A 14,416-nucleotide genomic window follows, 5' to 3' on the forward strand; every position below is an offset into this window, starting at 1 on the left:
ACATAAACTTGCTAGTAAGTGATCAGCGGTCTCAAATTCCTGTGAATTAAAAAAGAAAACAACAACTATCCTTGTCAACGGATTCGTAATAAAAATTATGAAAATAAAGAAGAAAAAAAACACCAAAATGATAAAATAAATTTTTGACCGAATAGTATTGAAGATTGTGTATATAGAAAGTAACGAAAGTAACCGATTATAAAAAAAAACCCAATAAGTTATGTTTAACGAACGTTTCCAAAATTATTTTTTTTTATAAAATTTAGTTTTTTTTACTATTTGGGATAAATCATTTTGTTAATTCTAGAGATTCATATTTTAATGTCACTGACAAAGGATAATGAAATGTTCACATATACATTACAGGAAGAAATGGAGGAATGTCACGGACAAAAGATAATGATAATGTTCACATATACATTACAGGAAGAAATGGAGGAATGTCAGAATAAATCAAAGAAGTATGGACGAACTGTATGAATTACATAAAAAGTCCCCCATGATATCTTAAGATTCGAGCAGAAACAACAAAGGCAAAAGTGTATGTTACATACGTACCGATTATCAGGTTGTCTGCACATTACTATTGTAAAATATCATCTGCGTGCCACAATATGAACTCTTTTGTGTTGAGTGAGCGAGATCAAAATCTTTCATATTGTGTCCCGCAGATGATATTTTACATTACGATTATGCAGTTAACATGATAATCGATTTATCGGGTTGTGTTTGCGTCTATGGAAGTGTTTAACTTGATAAATTCGAGTCAAACTTATCAACGTCGGTTCAAACATTATGACGTGGACGATATGTCCATGTCAATATTATTAAGGACGGGTTAACGCTTTTGCCGCCACAAAGCCGTTAACTGCAATGTCATTAAGAGCCGAGCAGATTGATATAGCCAATGGGACGATCCCCCTATCAAGTATTGTCATTTCTCTGTGTGTAATATAGGAAATACATATATGAATGAGTGCAGTCAAATTGACTACTTTTTTTACTGAAATACTCAAAATATTGAACCAAACACATCGGATCATTATCACATAAATATATTATATTCAAACAACTTAGAGAAGAGAAATACTTACTTATCTTTCAATGATAAAACCAAATTCAACTGGGTCCGATATTGACAAAATAATTGAATGATAAGTATCTTATGCAATTCTGAATTTCTTGATAATTTGAACATACCAAAGTCAGGAACATGACAGTTGATATCCTTTTACTATTCTTCGCCTCACTTCTGCAACACTTAGTTTTAAAACTCCATGTGAGCAGCACCTCTCTTTCAATGAAATAATGAACAGAAATTCAAACTGTACGACATAACAGACGATTTTTCATTCCCTATCATTGATTTTACTTTTTTAGATGGCGATGTTCCTTTGGCTCCATCCCACGGTGTTTATATATCCCAACTCGTTCGGTGTGCCCTTCTGTGTAGTGATGTCATAGATTTTAACAAACATTATCAATGCATCGCTGGTAAATTATTAAGTCAGGGATTTCGTTACCATAAATTACTTTACACTTTTACTAAATTCTTTCATAGGCCGTACATTGACTTATAATGGTTTACTTTTTTAAAATTGTTATTTGGATCGAGAATTGTCTCATTGGCACTCACACCACATCTTCCTATATTTATAGAAAGATTTGATTTTAAATTTGTTGGTTGTACCTGTAGAATGCTGATTGAAAACAGTATTTCACATTCTACATTTTACGGTTATGTTGTACTAAAATCGCGGAAATCACTATTTGTTCCGTATAAAGTCATCGAACCTTTAAACAAACTTATTAGTAAGGGTTATCTTACTAATGTTGTAATTAGATCTTTGAATATATTTTACATTGGCACTAATATCGATTTTGTCATTAGGATATTTAATGATAACTGAATTTGTATCATTTATTAAAGGTATGTATAGACACACACACACACACACACACAAACACATGTTAATTTTTATCTAGAAAGAAGTAAACTAGTATACTCCTTCAGCTTGTCAATACGTATTTTCGAAGCATTGCACATGTTATGTCTTCTTTGACTGTCCATGACGTTAAAATGCTAAATCCCTGGGATGTGTTTTAGTTGATTTTAGCCTCTGATGATTATTTTTTTACAACTAATTGTTTTGGATTTTAACTAGTTGTCAGCGAGTACTCTCAAATCGTACTTGCTTGTTAATTTGATGTCATTTAATGTTAACAGGTCTTTATTCCAGTTTTGATTGTTCGGAATTAATACAAATTGTCTCTTCTCCGTACTATGAACATCAAAATTATATTATTTCTCCTTAAATACTTTTTCGGAACCTTTATATAAAGAACACGAAGTTTAATCGAGCACTCATTGTATAGTTTTATTCTTGATATTCATCCCACATGTACTAAGTTTTTAACTAGTTTTTTTGACATCCCAGAAATTACTAGGTATTCCTAAACGGAAGATTATGTAGACAGAAGAAGAAGTATACTTGACAACGAAACTCTTTTCATTTATCTGTGTATAATATAACGGGATTTTTTTCATAATTGATGTTTTTCTAAAATTGTTTAACATTTGACAGCGGTTTATACTCTACCTTAATCATCCCTTATTTTTATTAGCTATGTATTTATATTGTATCACAGATTATATTTATGTTTTCATTGTGTTTGAATTGATTAAATGATTGGGTTAAGTTATTCTAATTGATATTTTATAGTGTGTCTTTCTATGTTGTGATGATATTGTTGAAAAAGAAGGATTGCTTGGTTCCATTAAAACGTTTAATCCCGCTGCAATTGTTTGCATTTTTCTTAAGTCAGGCATCTGATGTTCAGTTGTTGTCGTCTGTTTGTGTGGTTCGTAAGAGTTTATCGTTTTCGTTTTTATAAATAAGACCGATGGGTTTCCCGTTTAAATGGTTTTAAACTAGTAATTTTTGGGGCCCTTTATAGCTTGCTGTTCGGTGTGAGCCAAAGCTCTGTGTCGAAAAAAAAGTAAAAACACAAAAATACTGAACCCAAAATCAAAAGGCAAAATCAAAAGTCCAAACACATCAAACGAATGGATAACAACTGTCATATTCCTGACTTGGTACAGGCATTTTCTAATGTAGAAAATGGTGGATTGAAGGCCGTACATTGACTTTTATAAATTGTTACTTGGATGGATAGTTGTATTAATGACACTTATACCACATCTTCCTATATCTATGTCGAATATCATACGAACTGAGGAAAAGATCCTCCATATACTGGCGCTGTGTGAATGTTGTTTTGTTTCATAAAATGTAAAGTTCATTGAGATGATTAAAGCTGTAAATGTTTTCTTTGATGATATTAATGTACGTTTCGGCAACAAGGTTCATCGACAGGTTGTATGAATTCCAAAGAACACAAATGCGCCATTTTTATAGTAGACTATATCTTCTATTGTTATGAATAACAGTATACAGTATACAGTAACGGACTCGTTTGATATTCTTGCTGAAAAAGTCAGTTTAATAAAACAAAAAAGTCATTATGCTATATATTATTAGGATCGTACTTGAAACTGTATATGTGTGTAATCCTGCTTGATTGTTATCTTTCTTTATGTCCAAAATAAACAAATTACAAACACAACTTAATTAGATTAAGATCATAGGGACACAAAGGAAAATAACTTGGGGAATCTATTTTATGCGTCATATTTAAGCATCGTTATTTTTTCTGGAAAAGAAACCATTGTAAATAAATGGGGTGGCGTTACGTATACTGCAATTGAGTAAGGGTAAAATAAATGCGATAATAGTTCTCATATGTATAAAGCTCGTCGTCAACATAATATGAAATTAGACCATTCATAAAATAGAAATAGCTTTAATCTAAAATCAATGCTGAAACGTTTTCTTTTTTCACGTGTATACGTAAGTTTGGTGTGATAATACAAATAATGTGATAATTGCGTTGTGGACAAATGATTTTATTATAATTTCACCAGATATCAACCAGTATAGACGTGCTTTTAAGGTACAGTTCTCTTTTTATTATTTATTATTTTGCTTTTATTGTAAACAATTTATATAGATATGTGGGGTAAACAATCAATTGATCGATTTGATTTTAAAAAAAAAGTGTTTAAAACACAGAAAGTCTCGAAATATGCGTAAAGAATATAAAAACAATTGAACAGATGACCCTAAATAAAAATTATAAACAAAATATCATATACATGGTTATAAACGTTTAAACTTTTTGTAATCGGAAGTGATATCAGATTCTCTACATGGTGAACATATCATGCTGAACATGTAACACTTATTGTTTTAGTCGTAAAATGCATATTTTATCTGCGAATGCAAAATGGGACAAAAGAACGGTCGCATTTAGAAATGTATAATGTCATTTCAAAAATTGTACCGAAACAAAATTTGAACAAAAATAAGAAGAAAAAGAAAAAGAAAGAAAAACAATGTGAGCTTTTAATTTTAATTTCAAATTATCAATAAAATATGATACCCATTTAAAAAATTAAGAAAATAACATTTGAAAAGGTAAATCATCACATGTTATCAAGATCGGGGTGTGAACGAACTTTGCTATCTTTTTTGAGATGTGAATGTGAGTATTCGCTTAGCTATAGAACCAGATTTAATCCACAATCATCTACATATGCACATGCGTAGACCAGGTAGGAATATGAAAGTTGTTTTCAATACGTTTGATATGTTTGGGTATTAGATGTTGGTATTTGTTTAAGGACTTTTTGTCTAGAATTTTTCTTGCAGTTTTGTAATTTCGTTATTTTTCTGTTTGACACTTTAACATATTGATACTAACCACTCGTTACATTTTTAGGTCATATCAACATATACAAATATGGATTTAGTAGTCCAACCGTATGAACGTTGCTACGGAATGTTTCATCAGTCAGCTGAGTCCAGCATCAAAACAAGCGAAGTTTATTGGCAACACAGAGCTAATCGTGAATTTGTACCAGCAGAGAAAAAAGATGACAAATACTGGTTCAAAAGGGTCAGAAATAATGCATCCGCCAGAAAGTCAAGAATGAAAAGGAAAGCTATGGACAATGTGATAGAGAGAAAACTACTAGCACTTCAGAATGAAAACATACAGCTCCGAAATGAATTGGCGACCATCAATATCATGTACCGTGGTTCAATTGCTAAACAGAGCATAAGACACCAAACCCATCAAGAGGCTGTCAATACGGATGGTGATGACAATGATGACGCCTCAGATAATGAAATAAAATATGAACAGAAAAATATTGATCATGAAGAAGAAAACAGTAATTTCTCTGGAAAATCTGAAATGAATGATGGCAGAAATGACACTGTTTCCTCTGATGATAATTTAAGTCCGTCCTTCCCAAGTTTTCACGGAATATTTCCACCTACTAACGCTGCTAATGAGTTGTCCGAAAGTTTTCGTTCGTCCTCCAGGTACCTGTCTTTGCCTCTAAGCTACCAAGCCATGATGACATTTCAGTCAGCCTTTGCCCCTCAAATCATGATGCAGCAAATGAACAATGCTACAGAAAAAACACAACCCGAATATTCAGAGAAAAATGTCTATGAACATGATCACAGTGTGCCACTCAAAATAAGAATGAAGGAAAGGCTTCATTCAGCTTTTCAAAATCAAAAACTTATGTAAATCGTCTACTATCTTCTGTTTAAAATAAATGGCATACATATCAAATCTTAAACAAAGTAAATTTCTTCATACATGTATCTTTTTTTACTATACACATAATTTGCAGCAAATTAGTAATGTATCCTGTACCACGTTCGTCTTTCCAGTCTTCCGAGTAATCATTTTTTACAACATATATCATTTCATTCTCGTTATTTGAAAGTAATATACTCGATTAATCATACTTTTCAAGAATTGACAGATATATTAGCAAGAAACATTGATTTTCATTTGTGAAAACAATCTACGATTTTCATTTCAAGATGCTTGATACTAAATTGTATGCTTGCAGTGATATCACATTATATCTATGAATGTAAAGGGGGACGAAAGATACCAAAGGGACAGTCAAACTCGTAAATCGAAAACAAACTGACAACGCCATGGCTAAAAATGAAAAAGACCAACAGAAAAACAATAGTACACATGACACAACATAGAAAACTAAAGAATAAACAACACGAACCCCACCAAAAACTAGGGGTGATCTCAGGTGCTCCGGAAGGGTAAGCAGATCCTGCTCCACATGCGGCACCCGTATGCCAGTTTATTATCTCCGATCATACAGTGATATCACATTATATCTATGAATTTAACTATATGCCATTTAATTATCTCTGATCATACTTTTTATCACATTCTCTCTATGAATGTTACCATTTCAGTTTATTATCCTCGATCACACTTTTTATAATATTCTTATTTAAATCTTCGTTCTATATCCTCTTTTTTTGGACAAGATATTGGCGGCTGAAACTTTTTCTAAAGGCAACAGTAGTATATCGCTGCTTTTAACATTTTGAATCAAACGCCAGATATACTTTTAAATGAATCATATAAAATGAGAATATAGTTGGTAATTTCTGTGTCAGTTGGTAAAGTGTGAAAATTTGAGTCATTGACAATCATACCACATCTTTTTTTATTTACTTTCCACTACAATGCAAATTCAAACTTTTTTTTTATCAGACATTTAGACATTGCTTTAATCCGCCATTTTCGACTTAAAGAATGCCTGTACCAAGTCAGGAATATGACAGCTGTTATCCATCCGTTTCATGTGTTTGAGCTTTTAATTTTGCAATTTAATTAGAAGACATTACTGTTTACTTATTTTCCTCGGAGTACAATACTTTCGTGATTTTACTTTTAAATAATTTCCATAATTTAGTTTTTTTATTTGAAAATATCCCTCACAAACGTATATAATCTTTTGTATATGCATCACAGTTAGTTAAGTATTCAAACATAAAGATATATAGTTTGATGACATTCTTCAGACGACTTGTTGGTATCCCTCTGGTTATTTTTGATCCAATAATCGTTGGTTTCATATCCATAAAGTAACAATGGTGACAAATGATAACAAAATCGTATGATTTCTTTATTGTGTTGTCTGATTGTGTACTATTGTTTTCTGTTTATTTCCGACACCTGAGTTAAAATATTCCTATGGTAAGTTTCGTCTCTCTGTTATGCGTTGAAAATTAAAAAAGTGTCATGCAAATGAGCTCGCATTAAAAAAAATCAAAAATCAGAAACAAATTGTTTCTAATTCATAAGCAAATCACAAACCAATTGTCGTGAAATCGTTAAAATTTATGTCAATAGTTGTCAACCGATGTTCAAAAGTCATAAATAGATTGAGAGAAAACAAATCCGGGTTACAAACAAAAAACCGAGGGAAATACATTAACTATAAGTGAAAAACAAAGAAAAAATAGGAACATCTTAAATTGTCCAACAAAAAACAAAACAGAAACATCAACAATAAATCCTTCAATGTTTAGTGTACAACACACCGAGACGCGCCGCACAGCAACTCAAATTCACATTTAGTATAACAGTCATATTTGAAAATATGGCAATAATGGTATTAAAAGGTAACAAACAATACGACATCAAGTCATTTACATTCACAGGTAAATCAAAAACAAATTGTTTTCAATTCTTAAGTAAATCACCGGAAAAAAAAGTCAAAAAATCGTTTTTTAGATATGAACAAAATTGGATAAGGCAAATATATATGTTAAAAAAGCAATACCAATTGATTTAAAAGCAATTCCTTGCACTGAAGATTATTCAAAACTGAAGTTAAAGTTATAAATGACTTGCAAATTATGCACAGGACAATTACTCCCTTATAGAGCACAAAAGAAGTCTATAAAATATTCACACTGAGAGATAGTTGTGATAAACCAAATGGCCCTCTTATGTGGGAAAAAATATTTGAAAAATATTTGAATTCTAAATTGAAAAATGCTTTTGTTTTTATTTTTCAATATCTAACTGATAATAAATTGAAAATATTTAGACGTAAACTTATTCACTACATCTTGCCAAGAAATGAAATTTTAAAATTACTGAAGACAACTTATGTAAGCATTGTAAAAAGAAAGGAAGGCTATGAACATGTTTTTGTCAATTGCTAATATAATAATGATTTTCTAAAAAAAAGTAATGAAATTAATGAAATCCCATGGTATTGGAAAGTACATTATATGCCTTGAAAATTTAGTAACAGTGTACAAAACTGAAGATTCAGCATACTTATTATTAACAATAACATTCTCCTCAATATACAAATCATATTGTTTTTCTCAGAAAAGAAGACCAAAAAAAATTAACATCTTTAACATTTTTCAGAAATAATTGAAATAAACAATTTTTACATACAATCAGATAATTCTAAAACCAAATAGATTCATTGCAAAGATTCAATAGAATCAGGACTAATCTTTGTACGAAGCACAACACATTGTGTACAAAGTCGTTTCTTGTGTTTCTTGTACACAAGTCAAATACAGTGATATTTATGATCAAGTTCAATTATGCATAATCAATTTTTGTAAGCATGTTCAGCCATGCATGAGTCACCACATATAAATTATACTGCTTTTTTTTAAATTTAAAAATGTGTATTTGCAAACGATAAACAGCATTGTTACGGTATAAATGTATCCTTACGTTTATTAATTAATGTTGAAAAATAATGAATCATTTCGGATGAGTGTTTCAACTTAAACATGTTAAACTTTAATTACTTGTGCATTACATATATATTTACATTTCGACAAAAATAATTCTAGTAGATACCTAAAGAAAACGTGAATACTTGCCATATTTAATCGTTAAATCTAGTGGATAATAATTATATTAGGACGACACACATCAAAACTATACCCGATAACTCACATGTGAAAAACAACACTGTGCCCAATATTAATGGAAACACAGACCATACCGATAACGGAGTTGATTCCGTAAAAAATAAGTACTATGAACAAGAGAAAAAGAAACAAAATATTATTTATGTGTAATCACAACAATTTATCAAATATATATTTTGTGAAATGATTTATTTCATGAATACCAATATTATAAAGATATACGATCTTGCCAAATAGTGCTTCCCTTAACTATTAGGTAAGCTCAAATGAGAGATTCTAAGTTTAAGCTGTAAACTTAGTAAGTTGTTACAGTAAATATGCAATATAAAGATATTGGAACGTAGAAAAAAAAGAGTTAAGGAATCGTTTTGTACCCAGTCAGGAATATGACAGTTGTAGTCCATTCGTTTGATGTATTTGAACTTTTGATTTTGCCATTTGATTTGGGACTTTCCTTTTTGATTTTCCTCGGAGTTCAGTATGTTTGTGTTTTTACTTTTTGAAATCTGAGGAAATCAGCGGTAATGTTTCCTTCAAACAAGTTTTAAACAAATTGCTTTCAAATTGTAAAGAAATTCTAAACAAACTGATATCAAATCTTTAGCAAATTAGAAGTAAATCATATTTTAACCTCAAGCGAAGAACAAACAAATCGTGAACAAATTCACATCAATTATTGATTCACAGATTAATTCATCTGATTAGTTACTTGGTTAGTCATCAAAGTTCGGTGAATTTGATATAAATTGTGAAACCTATTGAAATACTTTATAGAGAATTATTCCAAAAGACTTCCAAAATTTGATGCAATAATGATGGTGGGCATGAATCACATAAAAATGCTCCGTTGGTAGTTGGTCATGATACTATTTGGCCTTAATTTTCAAAACAGACTAATAAAGTATTAACACCACATATAACTGCTTTATCCAGGTTTTTATAATAAAAAGTGGTAAATTCAGAAAATGTTAATATTGTGGCCTTTGGCAGTACCGTTTTCCCTATTAGTTGATGTGTTTCCCTCTGTTTAAACTTGTTACCTGTATTTGTTTTCTCTTAATCAATTGATGACTTTTGAACAACGGCACACTACTGTTGCCTTTATGTATGCATAATTTATTTTGGGGATTAGTAGAAATTATCATTAGTATACATGTACTTATGCCCGTTAGCATTGTCTTTAGGTAATGTCATATCTGAAAATTTTTGCGAGGAAAGGCTCGTGAGGTTGAAAAAAGGAATACCCAAAATGGCATAAACCGGAACAGTGAGGAATTGAGGAATATTCACCGGCAGTGTTGAAAACAGACAAATTCGTTTGCAATCAAGAAAAAGGCTTGAATATGCGAAAAACTCCAGTTCATATTATACTAAGGTCGTATATTGTTCTGATGTTAAAATTATAATTAGGTCATGCATTCTTCTGTTGATTGTATTCTAATAAGGGTGTTAAGTGAGAAATAAAAGAATATGATTAAATGTTTAAATTGTGTTATAACCTTTAAGTATGTCCTTTTATCTAATTGAATATGTAAGGTAGCTGATAGATTATAAATGTTAGGAAAAAATATGGCAACGTTTTTCATTTTCACGTGCAGATATAAGTTGAAATGTGATTATTCTGGTAAAGTGATAATTGCCTTGTAGACAATCATTTTCCTATACTTTCAGCGAACATCAACCGTAATAGACGTCAATTTAAGGTACAGTGTTTTATTATATAGTTTACATTTTATTCACAAAATAATCATTTATAATAATAATAATAATAATAATAATAATAATAATAATAATAATAATAATAATAATAATAATGCTTTCTGATTATGGACTTTCCAATTAGATTTTCATCTAAGTTCAGTATTTTTGTTATTTTACTTTTTAAAACAAAAAGTTCACATAGGTATAATTTTTTTTTATCAAAATAAAAAGAAAGAATGTATATTTATAAATGACAAAACTCATTACATTTAAAATGTTCCTCAATCACTGAGTAATGCTACTTTGAATGTTTTTCTTTGTCTCGAATCACGACTCCTTGGCACAGAATTATCAGAAAAAAAGCACTTTTCTTTTGTGATTTAAATTTTACTAAATTCGTATACTAATCTTGAATTATAATTTTAGGTGCGACTTATATATATATATATATATATACAAATGGATTTAATTGTCCCTTCATATGAACAAGGTCATTCTTACTTGAAGTTTAATCCCTCATCTGAGTCCAATATGATAGAAAGCGATGTCAATTTACAGCACAGAGCATGCCGAGAATTTGTACCAGTGGAGAAAAAAGATGACAAATACTGGTTCAAAAGGGTAAGGAATAATGCATCGGCAAGAAAGTCTAGAATAAAAAGAAAAACCATGGACCAGGTCATAGAAAAACAGCTATTAGCCCTGCAGAAAGAAAATATTCAGCTTCGAAATGAATTGGCGGCAATCAATATCATGTACCGTCATGCAATTAACAGCGAAAGACTGCAAACAAACCGAAATGGTATCATCACAAACGATTATAAAAAAGAAGATGGCAACAAATCAGATAATGAAGGTAAAGTTGAGACGACAAGATTCCAGAATGTAAAATGTGGGGTAGCGGAATCTGCCGATAATTGCCGATTGATCACGGACGATGGTCAACACTTGGAAGTCGACGACAAATCAGACAATGATGGCCAATATGAACAGAGAGATGTTCATCGTGAGGAAGAAAGCAGCAATTTCTCTGGAAAGTCAGAAATGGATGATGGAAGAAATTATACTGTTTCCTCAGATGATAATGTTAGTCCGACATTCCCAAGTTTTCAAGGAATATTTCCCCCAATATACGACTCACAAACAATTTCAGAGAGTTTTCGTCCGTCGGCGGCCAGATATCAGTCTGCATATCTTCGAACTCCGGCCATGGTGACGTTGAAGTCAGAGGTGTCCTATTTGCCTTATATGATAGTGCCCAACACTGATGATGCTTCAGAAAATACATCGGGTGAACATTCTGAAAAAGATAACTATGATAAGGTACAACGCGTGCCACACAAAATAAGGATAAAGGAAAGGCTCCATTCAGCTTTCAAAATTAAAAAGTAAATTGAAGACACTCAAATGTACAAGACAAAACAATTTCAAACAGAATGACTTAGTACAAATAAAGTTTTTTCTCTTCATATTGCGTTTTGTTTAAGATTAAATAAGAAAAAAGATACATAGGTTTTAAACACTTTCAATATAAGTTGTTATGTTTACTAATGTTATTGATTTGATACATGTGTAGCTATAAGTGGGGTCCTCTTGTGCCACATTTAACATTTGATATGGATATAAATGAGTCAGTATAGCTTTGAGTGGGATCCTCTTGTGTCACATTTAACTTTTGATATGGACATAAATGAGTCAGTATAGCTTTGAGTGGGATCCTCTTGTGCCACAATTAACATTTGATATGGACATAAACGACTCAGTATAGCTTTGAGTGGGATCCTCTTGTGCCACATTTAACATTTGATATGGACCTAACCGAGTCAGAATAGCTATGAGTGGGGTCCTCTTGTGCCACATTTAACATTTGATATGGACATAAATGAGTCAGTATAGCTATGAGTGGGGTCATCTTGTACCACATTTAACATTTGATATGGACATAAATGAGTCAGTATAGGTTTGAGTGGGATCCTCTTGTGCCACATTTAACATTTGATATGGACATAAATGAGTCAGTATAGCTATGAGTGGGGTCCTCTTGTGCCACATTTAACATTTGATATTGACATAAATGAGTCAGTATAGCTATGAGTTGGGTCATCTTGTGCCACATTTAACATTTGATATGGACATAAATAAGTCAGTATAGCTTTGAGTGGGATCCTCTTGTGCTACATTTAACATTTGATATGGACATAAATGAACCAGTATAGCTTTGAGTGGGATCCTCTTGTGCCACATTTAACATTTGATATGGACATAAACGAATCAGAATAGCTATGAGACGGGTCCTCTTGTGCCACATTTAACATTTGATATGGACATAAATGAGGCAGTACAGCTTTGAGTGGGATCCTCTTGTGCCACATTTAACATTTGATATGGACATAAATGAGTCAGTATAGCTATGAGTGGGGTCCTCTTGTGCCACATTTAACATTTTATATGGACATAAATGAGTCAGTATAGCTATGAGTGGGGTCATCTTGTGCCACATTTAACATTTGATATGGACATAAATGAGTCAGTATAGCTATGAGTGGGGCCATCTTGTGCCACATTTAACATTTGATATGGACATAAATGAGTCAGTATAGCTATGAGTGGGGTCCTCTTGTGCCACATTTAACATTTGATATGGACATAAATGAGTCAGTATAGCTATGAGTAGGGTCCTCTTGTGCCACATTTAACATTTGATATGGACATAAATGAGTCAGTATAGCTATGAGTGGGGTCATTTTGTCCACATTTAACATTTGATATGGACATAAATGAGGCAGTACAGCTTTGACTGGGATCCTCTTGTGCCACATTTAACATTTGATATGGACATAAATGAGTCAGTATAGCTATGAGTATGGTCCTCTTGTGCCACATTTAACATTTGATATGGACATAAATGAGTCAGCATAGCTATGAGTGGGGTCATCTTGTCCACATTTAACATTTGATATGGACATAAATGAGTCAGTATAGCTATGAGTGGGGTCATCTTGTGCCACATTTAACATTTGATATGGACATAAATGAGTCAGTATAGCTATAAGTGGGGTCCTCTTGTGCCACATTTAACATTTGATATGGACATAAATGAGTCAGTATAGCTTTGAGTTGGATTCCTTTCAAACACTTTGATAATGGTCCTCAGTTAAATTTCTAAAGTTTAGTTTTCTAGGTAATATCCTGTGTAACATTCGTCATTGCATTTACTTATATTTTATTCATTAAAAATGTCGAAAACAAACTCATCAGTTTCGAGAGACAGTCATCCTCTGATGTTGATTACAAACTTATCAAATATCGAGTAAAACAGTTTGTATTATCAAATATCGAGTTAAACAGTTTGTTTTTGCCAAAGGCTATCTTTTGACCTATATACATATTCAACAACTCCTCTCTACATCAACCCAATTCACAATTAGCACGTTAAAGTGCTGTTAATGTTAAACTATTGATAAATTTTATATTTATATTAATATTGTTGTTATTTGTCTTGGTGCTAATTGATATTGTTTCCTTGGGTAAATATTTTGTGATTCCTAACAGTTCCTTAAACACATTGTTCTTTTATAAGTAGTAAAAGGTGAGGTAACAGATATATGTATATTATACAAGCGTGTATTATAGAGTTGTTATTTTGAAAGAATTTCATTTAAGGATGTTTAAGATATAGAGAGACGGATATTAGATTTTACGTAATATCTAGTAATACATTCTTTTCACATATATACATTATTTTTAACAAATATATTGTTTTTCAAACATAAGTGTTTACTTTATGATAAAAATATCTTACACGGTAGTTCTATATTTTGGGCAAAGAAATATATTTGACA

General features: G+C 31.4%; 2 protein-coding genes across 2 annotated transcripts; both read left to right on the plus strand.

Moving 5' to 3' along the window:
• The first annotated feature begins 3,981 nt into the window (after positions 1–3,981).
• On the plus strand, positions 3,982–5,684 carry LOC134711834 (nuclear factor interleukin-3-regulated protein-like). The gene is made up of 2 exons (XM_063572765.1): positions 3,982–4,014; positions 4,843–5,684. Exon 2 carries the CDS (start codon positions 4,864–4,866, stop codon positions 5,662–5,664), a length of 801 nt encoding a protein of 266 aa, XP_063428835.1. The 5' UTR covers positions 3,982–4,014; positions 4,843–4,863; the 3' UTR covers positions 5,665–5,684.
• Positions 5,685–11,033: 5,349 nt separating this feature from the next.
• On the plus strand, positions 11,034–11,966 carry LOC134706112 (nuclear factor interleukin-3-regulated protein-like). Its single transcript, XM_063564824.1, has one exon. The coding sequence runs from the start codon at positions 11,034–11,036 to the stop codon at positions 11,964–11,966; it is 933 nt and encodes a 310-aa protein (XP_063420894.1).
• The last annotated feature ends 2,450 nt before the right edge of the window (positions 11,967–14,416 follow it).

This window comes from Mytilus trossulus, chromosome 1, assembly GCF_036588685.1.
Source record: "Mytilus trossulus isolate FHL-02 chromosome 1, PNRI_Mtr1.1.1.hap1, whole genome shotgun sequence".
NCBI lineage: Eukaryota > Metazoa > Mollusca > Bivalvia > Mytilida > Mytilidae > Mytilus > Mytilus trossulus.

Coding starts and splice junctions, on each gene's coding strand:
- LOC134706112 (XM_063564824.1), top strand. CDS start 11,034: ATGGATTTAATTGTCCCTTCATATGAACAAGGTCATTCTTACTTGAAG.
- LOC134711834 (XM_063572765.1), top strand. CDS start 4,864: ATGGATTTAGTAGTCCAACCGTATGAACGTTGCTACGGAATGTTTCAT.